Source organism: Lotus japonicus, chromosome 5 (genome assembly GCF_012489685.1).
Source record: "Lotus japonicus ecotype B-129 chromosome 5, LjGifu_v1.2".
Classification (NCBI taxonomy): Eukaryota; Viridiplantae; Streptophyta; class Magnoliopsida; order Fabales; family Fabaceae; genus Lotus; species Lotus japonicus.
This window is the reverse complement of record NC_080045.1, coordinates 46,572,178-46,588,382: the sequence shown is the minus strand read 5'-3', so window position 1 is coordinate 46,588,382 and position 16,205 is coordinate 46,572,178. Positions and strand designations below refer to the sequence as shown.

Sequence of the window (16,205 nt, the reverse complement as noted above, 5' to 3'; positions counted from 1 at the left end):
TCAGCTTTCCCACCTTTCCACTGCTTAGCGGATACTTGACCGCTAAGTGGGCTGTCGAAATTACAGCACAAAGGCGATTCAATGTATTTCGCCCAATGATGACATTGTAGGATGCTACCACCTGGAGAACCAGATACCTTACCTTCAAAACCCTAGCACACTCGTCTTCCCCAAATATTGTGTCTAGATCAATGTATCCCCGCACCATTACTTGCTCCCCCGCGAAACCTACCAAGGTTCCCGCGTATGGAGTTAGACCATTGTTAGTTAGTCCCAACTTGTCAAATGCATCACCATAGATAATATCAGCCGAACTACCCTGATCCAGGAGTACCCTTCTAACGTTGAAACTGTTCATCCTTAACTGCACCACAATCGGGTCGTCCTTATGAGGCTTTATCCCCTCAAAGTCCGCCATCGAGATTGTTATGTCAGGGTGTTCGAATCCAAAAGCGACCTCATGAACGGAATTAACGGCACGAACATGGCGCTTACGCGCCGCACGAGTGTCGCCACCGCCGCCAAACCCCCCGGCGATGGTGTTGATGGTCCCGACGGGCGGTCCTGAGTGTTGAGCGAACGTGTCATCAGCCCCTTTTGTGGCGATAGCCGCTGATTCTTGCTTTTTCTTGCCCTTAGTGTCCGCTCGCTCCTCCTCCCGCTTGTGCGCTTTGTTTTGATCGCCACCATTGCGCCACTGGCCTTGACGATTTCCTTGATATCCCGCCCGAATCAACTTATCAATCTCCCGCTGCAAAGTCCAACAGTCATCCGTATCATGCCCGGCGAACCGGTGGAACTCGCACCACTTCTTGGGATTGGCGTTGTAAGGCCCAAGTTTTAACGCTTTGGATAAGTGAATAAAATAAAAGAGTTATTTGATTAAGATAAATTTGGGAAGGAAAGAGGTTCAGGAAAAGTCCAAGAATGTATCGAAAAACCGGAAGAGTTATAGCACGACTAACATACGCTTAATCCTAGGTCGAAGGTATTAGTGAATAGTTAATTTACGCTTTAGGACACGATGGAAACTAATTCCAAAAATCCTCAGAGAAATGTTAGAACTTCTCTTTTCCGTCCTTAAACAACCATTTCGATGCGAAATCCTGGAAAGTACGAACGTCAAATTCCAATTCTCGGAAGTTTGCCGAAACGGAATCCCTGATAGTTCGAAAAACCTAAGATCGACAGACGATGAAGACTTTTTCTATCCGGAAACTCAAATGAAGATTCCACCCGCGTTCTCCTACTTCTCTCATCATTCCTAATCTTTCTTCAGAAGGAAGTTTTCTCGTCCGACCATCACTGCAAAAAGTAGTTTTTCGGGATAAACCGACTTACACCGACTTATGCCGATTTTGGATCTTTTGGTTTAATTCCAAGAATTCTATTTTGAGTTCTGGAATTCTGTCGCCAGAACCTATCTTAGAATGCGCAGAGGAACGCGCAGGAAAAATCGGAATCGCAAAAAAATCATTTTTCCGTTTTTTCCAAAACCTATAAATAGCTTGAAAAATTAGATTTTTTTTCACAAAACCCATTTTCCCCACCCCTCAAAACCGCGAGTTCCTAGAGAGAGAGAGAGATCCGGATCTTCGTCGTTTCTTGCCCGTTTGCTTCACCGTTCGTCACTAATCGAAGACCTCGAGGTAGGTACTCTATACTCTCCTTCGAATCGTCGTTTCTGTCCATTTCTCCTGCGACTTTCTGAGTTCAAAATTTTGAGGTTTTTGAAAAACTGTTCAAATCAGTTGATTTCAGCGTCTAAACTTCTTCCCTGCATGCTCCTGAGCGTGTTCTGCGGATTAGATTTTGTCAAATGTCGACGAAATGCCGCCGGGATCAATTTCTACCCTAAATACCCATTTTTCGACAAAGTCGCAACCTTTACGCTCTAATCTATCGACTTGGCTTAGTGCTAGTAGGATTTGTCGTCATAAACGTCGTTGTGGACGTCCCCATCCAATTTGTTTTTTCAAAAATCCAATTTTGAAATTCTGAGCTAAAAATAATGACCAAACTGCCCCTATATCAGTTTTCGATCCGAAAATTTTTCCGAGCTTAGAACCGTCTTAGTTACGGCTTATGTTAACCTAGGAACCAAGTTTGATCGAAGAAAAATCGACCCTCCCAATTAAGGAAAGTGGCCGAGAGCTATACCAAGGGGGGAGGAAATCCGACTTTTTCGAAAACTTGTCTTAACGCGTTAGATTGTCGTACCACAGAGTTTGTAATGTACCGTGTAACCCTAGGACTTATTGCTTGCTGAGTTTCTGACTCAATGTGTTGATTTCTGTGATTTTGGCTTAAGGTTCTTTTGAGGAGTTTCCTGGAGATCAAGGCGAGGAACGTGAAGGAGGTTGTGAGGAAAACGCTGGAGGAGTTACAAGTGAGGGCTACTCTCTGAATTACTAGATAATGCTTTAGGTGTCGACAAGTTCGACTTGATTTATGTGTTATGCACTTAATTGCTAAATGTCTGAATTGTTCTCTGAGGCTTCGGCCGACCTTGTTGAGTAATTGATGCCATGATATTGTGTGCTAAATGATTCACATGCTATGTGCTACATGGTTAACTTAGGATGTGTTGGAATATGCTGTTTATGCTTTTGACTGAGCTGTTTTATTTATGCTATTCCACTTGTACCTGAGATTCTGAGGAGTGAGGATTACGGGCAAGTCATGCCGAATTTTTATGAGATTTTGAGAGAGTTTGAAAGGACGAACGAAGTTCGGACCTTGTTATATTTTAATGGATCGAGACCTTCTCAGAAATTAATTGGGATTATGGGATCCCTGAAACTCATAGGAAGTATCATAAGACTAAACGAAATCTATTTTCTCAAAGGAAATTCATAAGACATTAATCATTTCTAAACCCCTTGAACAATGATAACAACATTTAGATAAGAGCTTAGAGCCTGAATATTGGTCTTGAAGATATGAGAAGTGTCGTCGAGTCCAAGTCTTGAGGAAACTTACAAGTTTCCGAGTATGCTTATACTCTTTCGCTCGATGAGCAGTTTAATGTTTGGCTATCTAAAGTTTAGCCGGAGACTATAAGTTTCCAAGTACTTCGGTACCTTTTCGCTCGATGAGCAGTTTAATGTTTGGCTATCTAAAGTTTAGCCGGAGACTATAAGTTTCCAAGTACTTCGGTACCTTTTCGCTCGATGAGCAGTTTATTGATTGGCTATCTAAAGTTTAGCCGGGAACCATGAGTTCCAAAGTACATTCTTCTTCTTTTGATTAATTCATTTTGTCGCAGAATCGACGTTTGCCTTAGGGTAGGCTTTTTAGAGACAATAAGTTAGCTAGAACACGTGACGACGTGTCGAGTGAGGTCGGAGACGTTGTTTGGCTAATCACTTGCATTCATGCACTCATTTTGAGGTTAATACACGGCGGATTACCGGACCTCGGTGGATTCCAAAATGGTCATAAGACCCGGATTTCCATATTTAGGACACTACGGTGGTCCTCAGTAGCAGACGGAATGGCAGACCTACGGGTTCACTGCTGATCTGACTACTTTTGTGTGGTGTAAGAGACGCCCGAGCGGAATGGTCCCACTTTGGCCGGTGTTAGGGCTGACTCGATGGTGTCCATCCTTCTTCCGGAATGCATTTTGTTACCCAGCATTGCATTTCATGCAACATACATGCTGACTTAGTTGCTGAGTGTGGTTGGTACCTGTTTATCCTACTTGAGGCATGCTAATTGTTATTATGATCTTTATATTCATTGTGATATATGCAACCCTAGGATGTTATCCCTAGACGTATGAGCCTGAGAGGCTAAATAATTATTACCCTATATATCTGGTTTTATTATTTATATAATTCTTTGGAGTTGACCCTCGCGTCTTCTGTGTGTGTTTGGGCGGACTACGCCATTGTCAGTTGAGTATGGCGGACTGGTACGAGACGGTCGTCCCTTCGGGGGGGACCAGGTTTGAGATGTTGGACCAAGACACCCCGGGCTCATGGGTGGTCGACCCCGCTGGCCACCGAGCTATCTATTCGGGGCGAATAATGGAGGATCGCATTGACCGGATACCAAGCCTGACGCACAGAGTTTGGAGGCACTACACTATCAGCTTCAACTTGCCACCGGGTGTACACTGCGGACCTGGACTGGGAGTGCCACCACCACCGTCGCCTTCGGACGACGTCTACCCCTCGGAGGAGGTGCCTGTGGGAGGGACTTCTTCAGGCACTAGTTCACCCACTGTCGCGGCTGCTATAGACTTGGGATCGGGTGCAGAACCCGCTCGACCAACTGTGGAGACCGATGCAGTCATCGACATAGTCGTCTTGGATTTAGATTCAGACGACGATCTTGGGGATGCATAGTTGGGATTAGTGTAGGAGTAGCGTCTTGGCTCTGATGTTCAGTCTTTCGTTTTGGGCAGGGTAGGTCCCCGACCTTTAGCTTTTCTTGGGGTTCTCTTTACGGAAATCACAGAGAGTTGGTTGGACTAAGAGGTCTTGTTTTAGGCCATCTGGGCTAACTCATTCTCATTTTGAGGGATAGTGTTGCGGACACTTGACTTTTCTTTTGGTTTGTACTTTTGCCTTCGGGCGTTACTTTCTTCTGTCACCCGTCGCTTGAGGTTACTCGCGATGTGGCTGGTACTAGTGTGGGCATGTATATATTTACGTAGATGTATATTAGTTCTCTTTTACCTTTTGTCGAGAAGTTTATTTACCTTCAGTCTTTCATTTTATTATCGAAAAAAAATAATTCACGTTTTCCGCATTAAGTATTTCTTTTGGTTACGAAAGTGACGCCACCGAAATCGGGGTGTTACATTGTGGTATCAGAGCTTGTCGAGTCTTTCGGGAGTCTTTGGGGAATAGGTCTTCTGTGCTAGGTTGTGTGACTCTGCAAAGAGTAAAAATTGATTGTCTGCCAAGCGATTTCTCGCTTAGAATTGATTGAAGTTATTGCTTGATCATATTGTATAGTTGTGCCAGAGACTATCTTGTGATGGGTACTAACTGTTTGTTTGACTAAGCATAGGATGGTAAGCCCTGACAGGATGGCAAAGGCAATAGCTACCATGATTGAGGCAATGATGAATCAGGCTGCTGAGGACGCTTACAGACGCGCTGAGGAGGCTGCACGTGAACGACCTCAACCGCTAATCGAGGCGTCCAAGTACCAGCATAGTGGATTGGATCGAGCTGGAGCTGGAGGACCAGTGAGATCAGGTTCTCAGGAGCACCGACGGTGGAAGCCATACCAGCATCCTGAGGGAAGAGACCCTATTCCAGGATCACGCAAGTCGACGACCACAACTATTGGCCAGGAGGCTGTGTCATGTTTCCGTTGTGGAAAGCTTGGACACTACGCCTTTCAGTGCTCAGTGACTGGACCACAATGCTTCAAGTGCAAACAACGTGGACATTTGGCCGTGAACTGTAGGACGTTCCAAGCGGGACCGTCTGACAACAAGATGAAGGGTAAACTTCCTGCCATATCTAAAGGGGCGAGGAAGCAAGTAACGTGTTACAGGTGCAAGAAGGTGGGGCACCACTCTAACAAGTGTCCAGACGGGAGACCTCTATGTTTCAACTGCAATCGCCCGGGGCATCAAGCCAAGGATTGCAATGTAACCAGGGTTGAGCCATCTGTGCCTACGGTAAGAGGAAGACATCCTGCTGCACGGGGAGGAGTCTATGTCTCGTGCGGCGAGGGAGCTGACGGACTAGTCAGAGGAGAGCGCACAAACGATGGTAACCTTCTAACTATTCCTTCTCATTCTAGTATAATACGCTCCATTACTCTCGTAGCACATGCCACGCACCAATTTTACTTAAATTGTTTAAGCATTGACTTTATAGTTATTACGCCTAATAATACTTTATTTGACCGTTGCTCGTGTTTAAACTATAGAAGTTACACGAGGTTCAGAATAACACGTTAAGCCTAGAAAGTAGTCTTGCACCGATGCGTTTAACAAGAAGCTAGAAGCTGAAGGATGAATCTCAGGGAGATTCCGTATGGATAGTATATGTATGATGTCGAGAGCGTGTAGTTCCGTAGCGGCATCATTGAGGATTTAATATCAAGATCTCTGTGACTACTGGATGTTAGGAACTCATCGACTGTTCCAGTGGGTTTTTCTAAATCTTCACCTTCGATGTATTAGGCCTGATCAACTTAATATTGAGGGGGTGATATTCGGAATCAGAACTGGCAATGGACTTTGATAGATGGATTGGTAAGATTAATTTGATTGGATCGAGGATTAGTTGAGTTGGGAAGTAAAGTTCTTGTTAAGTAGTTGATCTCCTTTGGGGAGGAGTTATAGTTTAAGAAATGGATATTCATTTAAGAAGTATTGAAGAATTAAAGGACATTTGAGGTCCAAACGTGGTGAAAGTTTAGGTTTTAAGTCTATGAATTCCTGTCTTAAGTGCGTAGGACTCAAGGTTTGTTGGGTTTTGATCGAGAGACTAAGTATCGGATTGATGGGAGGACGATCTAGTTACGGAAATAAAGAGTTAGTATTAAGATAAATACTTGAGGTTGTTATAGGTGGACAAATTTCTTAGAGTCTAAGAGTGAATGGAACTTTGTTATGGATTCTGATATTGCATGCTGGGGTTAGCAAGTGAATTTCACTAAGTTAAGTGAGGATTTAAGGGTTAAGATTGACCTTGGGAGGTGAAAATCATGTTCGAATCAGAGATTTAGTGGTGTTGGCATTAATGATTGTAGTTAAACCTCCGAATGTTGAGGGATTGGATGATAAAATGACTAGTTAAGTTTCCTGAGGTACAGCTATGGTTTGATCTTCTAGGGAATAAGTTCGGATTTGGGGGAAGTGTTAAGGATTTTAGGTAATTGTAAAGTGGGTTGTGAATAAGTGAAGGTTGGTTTTATGGTTCAAGTAAGGGAAGTCTCGAAAAAGGGGAGATGACAATAATGGATTGTAAGATATTAAGATGGTGATTAGCTTATAAGTCGCTGATGAATGGATGTTAAAAGGGATTGGGTCTAGCGATGCACAAGGTATTAAGACTCACGTCGAGTTTTACTTGAGTGATGACTAAGTAGAAGATTGATCTCATGGTGCGAATGAGGATAGTTACGAAGTTGGAATCGACGTTAATGGACTAGTAGATTCCAAGGGAATAGTTCGTCTATGAGTTATAGAGCGATCGAGTTAAGTTTTGAATCATGAGTGGAGATCACGAGGACAGGTTGAACATTCACTCTGGAATGCCAGAGGTGTACTGATTTTAAGCAGAATTTTTGGACGAACAAAAGTAAAGGATCAAGTGGTTAAGGTTGTGCAATTGCACGTAGCGTCAACCAATGTTATTTCCAACATAGAACCGACACGAGTGGTCGAGCAGGACGACATAGAGCTTAAAGTACTTGTTTGACCAGAAGGAGTTGAACATGAGACAACGACGCTGGATGGAATTTCTCAAGGATTACGATTTTACCTTACAATACCATCCTGGAAAGGCTAATGTCGTTACTGATGCATTGAGCAGGAAGATGCATATCTCATCAATGATGGTTAAGGAGCTGCAACTGCTGGAACAATTTTGAGATTTGAGCTTAGATGTGAGAGCATCTGAGGGAGAACTGAAGTTTGGGACGATCAAGATCACCAATGGATTGATGGAAGAAATCCGAGACCAACAGTTACAAGATGAATTTTTACTCGGAAAATAAGAATTTAGTAATTCAGGGTAAGGACCCGGAATTCAAGGTAGGGAGTGACAATATCCTGCGATGCAAGGATAGAGTGTGCGTACCTAACAACCCTGACTTAAGGAGGTTGATTATGGACGAAGATCACAAAAGCAAGTTGAGCATTCACCCTGGAAGGAAAAAGATGTATCAGGACTTGAAGGTGAATTTTTGGTGGCCAGGGATGAAGAGACAAGTGGCAGGATATGTAGCTGCATGTTTAATCTGTCAGAAGGCGAAGGTGGAACATCAGAAATCTTCAGGTATGCTACAGAGCTTGGATGTACCTCAATGGAAATGGGATAGCATATCGATCGATTTTGTCGTAGCGTTGCTAAGAACTCAAAAGGGATATGATTCGATTTGGGTAGTCGTGGATCGATTGACTAAGTCGGCTCATTTCATACCTGTGAGAACTACGTACAACGTGGATAAGCTATCAGAGATTTATATAGCTGAGATTGTGCGACTTCATGGAGTGCCAACAAGTATCGTTTCCGATAGAGACCCGAAGTTTACTTCACATTTGTGGGGAGCTCTTCATAATGCTTTGGGAACGAGGCTGAGATTAAGTTCTGCTTATCATCCACAGACTGATGGGCAAACTGAGAGAACTATCCAATCATTGGAGGATTTGCTACGAGCTTGCGTGTTAGACAACAAGGGCAGTTGGGATACCCTATTGCCACTGATTGAGTTCACATATAACAACAGTTTTCATACGACCATAGGTATGGCACCGTATGAGGCTTTGTATGGCCGCAAGTGTAGAACACCTTTATGTTGGTATCAAGATGGAGAGAATTTGTTAGTAGGACCGGAACTTCTGCAACAGATGACTGAGAAGATTAAACAGATCAGAGAGAAGATGAAGGCTTCTCAGGGTAGACAGAAGAGCTATGCAGATCAAAGGCGCAGAACCCTGGAATTTGAAGAGGGAGATCATGTGTTTCTGCGAGTTACTCAGACTACAGGAGTTGGTCGAGCAATCAAATCAAGAAAGCTTACGCCAAAGTTCATTGGACCTTATCAGATTACTCGTCGTGTAGGACCGGTAGTTTATCAGATCGCACTACCGCCTTTTCTATCAAACATTCACGATGTATTCCATGCGACACAACTGCGGAAGTATATTGCTGATCCGACGCACGTCATCGAGTTGGATGACATTGAGTTGAAGGATAACTTGTCTTTCGAGACACCGCCAATCAGCATTGGTGACACAAGGATAAAGCAGTTGAGGGGAAAAGAGATCGAGTTAGTGAAGGTTATTTGGAACAAGGACACCGGCGATGCAACGTGGGAGCTGAAGGAAAAGATCAAGGAACAGTATCCAGAACTTTTTACTGACCCTTAAGTTTCGAGGTCGAAACTTTCTTTTTGGAGGGTAGTAATGTAAGGCCCAAGTTTTAACGCTTTGGATAAGTGAATAAAATAAAAGAGTTATTTGATTAAGATAAATTTGGGAAGGAAAGAGGTTCAGGAAAAGTCCAAGAATGTATCGAAAAACCGGAAGAGTTATAGCACGACTAACATACGCTTAATCCTAGGTCGAAGGTATTAGTGAATAGTTAATTTACGCTTTAGGACACGATGGAAACTAATTCCAAAAATCCTCAGAGAAATGTTAGAACTTCTCTTTTCCGTCCATAAACAACCATTTCGATGCGAAATCCTGGAAAGTACGAACGTCAAATTCCAATTCTCGGAAGTTTGCCGAAACGGAATCCCTGATAGTTCGAAAAACCTAAGATCGACAGACGATGAAGACTTTTTCTATCCGGAAACTCAAATGAAGATTCCACCCGCGTTCTCCTACTTCTCTCATCATTCCTAATCTTTCTTCAGAAGGAAGTTTTCTCGTCCGACCATCACTGCAAAAAGTAGTTTTTCGGGATAAACCGACTTACACCGACTTATGCCGATTTTGGATCTTTTGGTTTAATTCCAAGAATTCTATTTTGAGTTCTGGAATTCTGTCGCCATAACCTATCTTAGAATGCGCAGAGGAACGCGCAGGAAAAATCGGAATCGCAAAAAAATCATTTTTCCGTTTTTTCCAAAACCTATAAATAGCTTGAAAAATTAGATTTTTTTTCACAAAACCCATTTTCCCCACCCCTCAAAACCGCGAGTTCCTAGAGAGAGAGAGAGATCCGGATCTTCGTCGTTTCTTGCCCGTTTGCTTCACCGTTCGTCACTAATCGAAGACCTCGAGGTAGGTACTCTATACTCTCCTTCGAATCGTCGTTTCTGTCCATTTCTCCTGCGACTTTCTGAGTTCAAAATTTTGAGGTTTTTGAAAAACTGTTCAAATCAGTTGATTTCAGCGTCTAAACTTCTTCCCTGCATGCTCCTGAGCGTGTTCTGCGGATTAGATTTTGTCAAATGTCGACGAAATGCCGCCGGGATCAATTTCTACCCTAAATACCCATTTTTCGACAAAGTCGCAACCTTTACGCTCTAATCTATCGACTTGGCTTAGTGCTAGTAGGATTTGTCGTCATAAACGTCGTTGTGGACGTCCCCATCCAATTTGTTTTTTCAAAAATCCAATTTTGAAATTCTGAGCTAAAAATAATGACCAAACTGCCCCTATATCAGTTTTCGATCCGAAAATTTTTCCGAGCTTAGAACCGTCTTAGTTACGGCTTATGTTAACCTAGGAACCAAGTTTGATCGAAGAAAAATCGACCCTCCCAATTAAGGAAAGTGGCCGAGAGCTATACCAAGGGGGGAGGAAATCCGACTTTTTCGAAAACTTGTCTTAACGCGTTAGATTGTCGTACCACAGAGTTTGTAATGTACCGTGTAACCCTAGGACTTATTGCTTGCTGAGTTTCTGACTCAATGTGTTGATTTCTGTGATTTTGGCTTAAGGTTCTTTTGAGGAGTTTCCTGGAGATCAAGGCGAGGAACGTGAAGGAGGTTGTGAGGAAAACGCTGGAGGAGTTACAAGTGAGGGCTACTCTCTGAATTACTAGATAATGCTTTAGGTGTCGACAAGTTCGACTTGATTTATGTGTTATGCACTTAATTGCTAAATGTCTGAATTGTTCTCTGAGGCTTCGGCCGACCTTGTTGAGTAATTGATGCCATGATATTGTGTGCTAAATGATTCACATGCTATGTGCTACATGGTTAACTTAGGATGTGTTGGAATATGCTGTTTATGCTTTTGACTGAGCTGTTTTATTTATGCTATTCCACTTGTACCTGAGATTCTGAGGAGTGAGGATTACGGGCAAGTCATGCCGAATTTTTATGAGATTTTGAGAGAGTTTGAAAGGACGAACGAAGTTCGGACCTTGTTATATTTTAATGGATCGAGACCTTCTCAGAAATTAATTGGGATTATGGGATCCCTGAAACTCATAGGAAGTATCATAAGACTAAACGAAATCTATTTTCTCAAAGGAAATTCATAAGACATTAATCATTTCTAAACCCCTTGAACAATGATAACAACATTTAGATAAGAGCTTAGAGCCTGAATATTGGTCTTGAAGATATGAGAAGTGTCGTCGAGTCCAAGTCTTGAGGAAACTTACAAGTTTCCGAGTATGCTTATACTCTTTCGCTCGATGAGCAGTTTAATGTTTGGCTATCTAAAGTTTAGCCGGAGACTATAAGTTTCCAAGTACTTCGGTACCTTTTCGCTCGATGAGCAGTTTAATGTTTGGCTATCTAAAGTTTAGCCGGAGACTATAAGTTTCCAAGTACTTCGGTACCTTTTCGCTCGATGAGCAGTTTATTGATTGGCTATCTAAAGTTTAGCCGGGAACCATGAGTTCCAAAGTACATTCTTCTTCTTTTGATTAATTCATTTTGTCGCAGAATCGACGTTTGCCTTAGGGTAGGCTTTTTAGAGACAATAAGTTAGCTAGAACACGTGACGACGTGTCGAGTGAGGTCGGAGACGTTGTTTGGCTAATCACTTGCATTCATGCACTCATTTTGAGGTTAATACACGGCGGATTACCGGACCTCGGTGGATTCCAAAATGGTCATAAGACCCGGATTTCCATATTTAGGACACTACGGTGGTCCTCAGTAGCAGACGGAATGGCAGACCTACGGGTTCACTGCTGATCTGACTACTTTTGTGTGGTGTAAGAGACGCCCGAGCGGAATGGTCCCACTTTGGCCGGTGTTAGGGCTGACTCGATGGTGTCCATCCTTCTTCCGGAATGCATTTTGTTACCCAGCATTGCATTTCATGCAACATACATGCTGACTTAGTTGCTGAGTGTGGTTGGTACCTGTTTATCCTACTTGAGGCATGCTAATTGTTATTATGATCTTTATATTCATTGTGATATATGCAACCCTAGGATGTTATCCCTAGACGTATGAGCCTGAGAGGCTAAATAATTATTACCCTATATATCTGGTTTTATTATTTATATAATTCTTTGGAGTTGACCCTCGCGTCTTCTGTGTGTGTTTGGGCGGACTACGCCATTGTCAGTTGAGTATGGCGGACTGGTACGAGACGGTCGTCCCTTCGGGGGGGACCAGGTTTGAGATGTTGGACCAAGACACCCCGGGCTCATGGGTGGTCGACCCCGCTGGCCACCGAGCTATCTATTCGGGGCGAATAATGGAGGATCGCATTGACCGGATACCAAGCCTGACGCACAGAGTTTGGAGGCACTACACTATCAGCTTCAACTTGCCACCGGGTGTACACTGCGGACCTGGACTGGGAGTGCCACCACCACCGTCGCCTTCGGACGACGTCTACCCCTCGGAGGAGGTGCCTGTGGGAGGGACTTCTTCAGGCACTAGTTCACCCACTGTCGCGGCTGCTATAGACTTGGGATCGGGTGCAGAACCCGCTCGACCAACTGTGGAGACCGATGCAGTCATCGACATAGTCGTCTTGGATTTAGATTCAGACGACGATCTTGGGGATGCATAGTTGGGATTAGTGTAGGAGTAGCGTCTTGGCTCTGATGTTCAGTCTTTCGTTTTGGGCAGGGTAGGTCCCCGACCTTTAGCTTTTCTTGGGGTTCTCTTTACGGAAATCACAGAGAGTTGGTTGGACTAAGAGGTCTTGTTTTAGGCCATCTGGGCTAACTCATTCTCATTTTGAGGGATAGTGTTGCGGACACTTGACTTTTCTTTTGGTTTGTACTTTTGCCTTCGGGCGTTACTTTCTTCTGTCACCCGTCGCTTGAGGTTACTCGCGATGTGGCTGGTACTAGTGTGGGCATGTATATATTTACGTAGATGTATATTAGTTCTCTTTTACCTTTTGTCGAGAAGTTTATTTACCTTCAGTCTTTCATTTTATTATCGAAAAAAAATAATTCACGTTTTCCGCATTAAGTATTTCTTTTGGTTACGAAAGTGACGCCACCGAAATCGGGGTGTTACAGGCGTCCCGTGGCTGATACTTTGGGGCCTCCGGCTCATCCACTAGATTTGCGTCGCTTGCCCCTCGGAGCATATCCGATACATCTGTGTTCATCACCATATCAGTTTCCTCCCGCTGGCGATGAGACTTAGATTGCCAAGGCCGACGTTGTTCATAATCATCGCGCCGTGGATACAACTGTTCCTTGGTCGGTTTGAATACCGACTTCCCCTCACCTGGCCTCTGCTGTTTGCCATCCCCCTTATCTTCGCCGCTCCTATCTTTTTTCACGCGCTTGGGCGACGCGTCGCCCTTTTCCAACTTCGCGCGCTTTCTTTTGAAAGCGTCGTCCTCCTCGTCGAGAATATAAGTGCTGGCACGAGCACGCATCTCTCCCATCGAGCGCGCCGGCTTACGTGTCAATTTGCTGTTCAACCCTCCCGGCAGCAAACCGTTTTTAAATGCTAAAGCACAAGCTCGAGGCTCCTCGTCCTCTACCTTTACCGACGCCGCGCTATACCTTGCCATGTACTCTTTCAGTGACTCCCCTTCCTGCTGGCGAATATTGTATAGGTCATTGATCGTCACCGGCTGATTCTTATTTGCCGAGAATTGCACTAGAAACTTGGATGAGAAGTCTCTGAAATTTGAAATCGATCCACGCGGCAAAGTTGTGAACCACGCCATTGCCGTCGATTTGAACGTCGATGGAAACATCCTGCACTTCACCGCATCTGACGCCGCAATTATCACCATTTTCGTATTAAAATACAGTAGATGATCTTTCGGATCGGAATCTCCGCTGTAAGAATCCAGAACTAACGTTTTCATGTTATCTGGAATCTCCACACTCTCGACATCTTCCGAGAACGGACGGAACTCAGCCACGGAATCTGCTTCTCTGCTTCCATCATCTCGCTGCTCGCGACGGTAGAAATCTAACTGAGCCTGTAGATGCTCATTCCGCTGCTGAATGTTGCCAATGCTGCGCATCAAATGGCGCCATTGCTCCTGCGTCACCGCCGGTTGTTGTTCCGGAGCAGGTGAATTCCCTGGTGAGTGCTCCCGAGATCCCACCTGTGAAGGCGATGGAGGAGGTGGTGGTGGGTTCGATCCCCACAGACGGCGCCAAAATGTTCCAGGAATGAACATTGAGGGAAGGTATAGTACCTAATGGTAGAGAGATTGTGCTAGAGAGAGAGAGTAAGAGAGAGAATGTTGAATTTCATGTGTTATTTTATCAAATGAGCCAAAAGTCCCTTACAATTGATGACTACCTCCTATTTATAGAGCTTGGGTACTACCTATTGGGCCAATTGGGCCTCCGAGATCAAGGCCCATCTGAAGGCCAGGGCCCCGCCTCAGGGCGGGATACATGCTGGGCGTTGCCCCTCTAGGGGCTCGCCCAGTCCAAATTCATCATTAATATTCTTACAACTGTAGTAAATAACATACCCGTTATCAATTTCAATTATAAATGGTAAAAAATTTAGTTAGGGTTTGAGTCTAAAATAAAAATATTTTTTAATTTGTATAAATTTCGAAAAATTCAAATTAAAAAAATCAATGATGCACAATAATTTTTTTTATCTATTTAGTAAATAATTCTTTTAATCTCGATATTGGTTTAAAATTCACATCTAATTTCAAAAATATTGATTTTCAAAATATATATGAATTTTCTCAAACAAACCTTAGCATTCATGAGGAGCATTTCGATGAAGTCAGGTTGATCAGACTGCTTTGCGTTAGAGACCCTCCATAGTCGTAGTAATCTAACAACTATCTTCCAACCTTTTGATTCTGGAGATAGATTCGAATATTGAATTCATAGAGTGTTATCTCTGAAGTCACTAATGTGAATGAAAAAGATAATATTTTTCTCTAAATAAACACGATATCAATGGTTATGTTTATATTTGACCGTGATTGACATGTATAGTTACTAACAATTTTTGTTAAATTTAAAAAGGAATGATAATATACCCATCAGACTTTTACTTCACCAATTGGAAAAAAATGGCATCAATTATGAGCGTCTAATCAATGAGAATATTACTTGCATCAAGTCATTCAACAATTGGAATAAAACACGGTATCTTGTTTGACATTTTATATGTGTCATTTATGCAGCAATCAGAAATTATGAGCAATTAAACAAAATTTTCTATTTTTGGCATTTATCACAATTTTGGACTTAATTCAAAGAAAAATGAATTTTTATTTTTCGTTAATAATGGTTTGGGTCTAAATTAGGAAATAATTTTTTATTTTTTTAAATTCGGAAAATTTAAAATTAAATAATTAATGATACACAAAAATTGATAACACACACATATATATATATATATATTCATTTCATTTGAAAATATTAAAATTTAAAATAAATATTGAATTTTGATTTTTAATTTTGTATTTGAATTTGAAAATTGTAATTAAGTCTATTCATTAATTTTGGATATCTAAAATAGGAAATTTTTATTTGTTTTGAATATCGTTGAAAAATTCAAAATTCAAAAATATTGGTGCTGATTTGAAACAATAAATTTTTTTTTTGACTTCAATTTGAGGGTTATGTGGGTTTATTTAGTGTACACAAATTTTTCCTTGTGTAAGGTTGCACAAACCTAGCTTTACCTGTTATTCCAGGTTATTTTCCCGGTTATTTACTTTTTATTTTTATTTTATCTTTTTTATTCTCCTCCCACAACCACCCATCAGAACCACAGCTTCCACCACCCTCCCACCCTCGTCGTTCTCCTCCTTCCTCTTCGTCACTTTCTTCCTCTGGTTCTCCTCTACCAACGCCGCCGTCATCCCAGAATCCTGCCGTCGCCGCCGCGCCGACATCTACTATAATAACCACCACCAACTGCTAAGAAACGCACACTCTCCGCCGTCGTCGATCCCGCCCACATGCAAGGCGCCGCACACATAGAGGTGGAGGATGGGTCGGTGCTATAGATTTGAGCTAAAAAAGAAAAGAAGGAAGAGGTGGAGGATGGGTCGGTGGTGGTGGTGGTGCTGCATCAGATCTGCGGCGGTCCGAGACAACCCTATGTTGTTTCCACAGCCAAAATCAGATGGGTGTTTGTCAGGTTTAATCTGAATCCAATCTTGATCCTCT

General features: G+C 42.8%; 1 protein-coding gene across 1 annotated transcript in view; it reads right to left on the bottom strand.

Moving 5' to 3' along the window:
• Positions 1-15,928, bottom strand: part of LOC130719656 (AT-hook motif nuclear-localized protein 20-like) — a 74,490-nt gene extending 58,562 nt beyond the window's left edge. The window contains exon 1 of the mRNA XM_057570267.1: positions 15,793-15,928. Within this exon, the coding sequence (XP_057426250.1) occupies positions 15,793-15,928 (136 nt within the window). The remainder of the gene's footprint in view (positions 1-15,792) is intronic.
• Between the last annotated feature and the right edge of the window lie 277 nt (positions 15,929-16,205).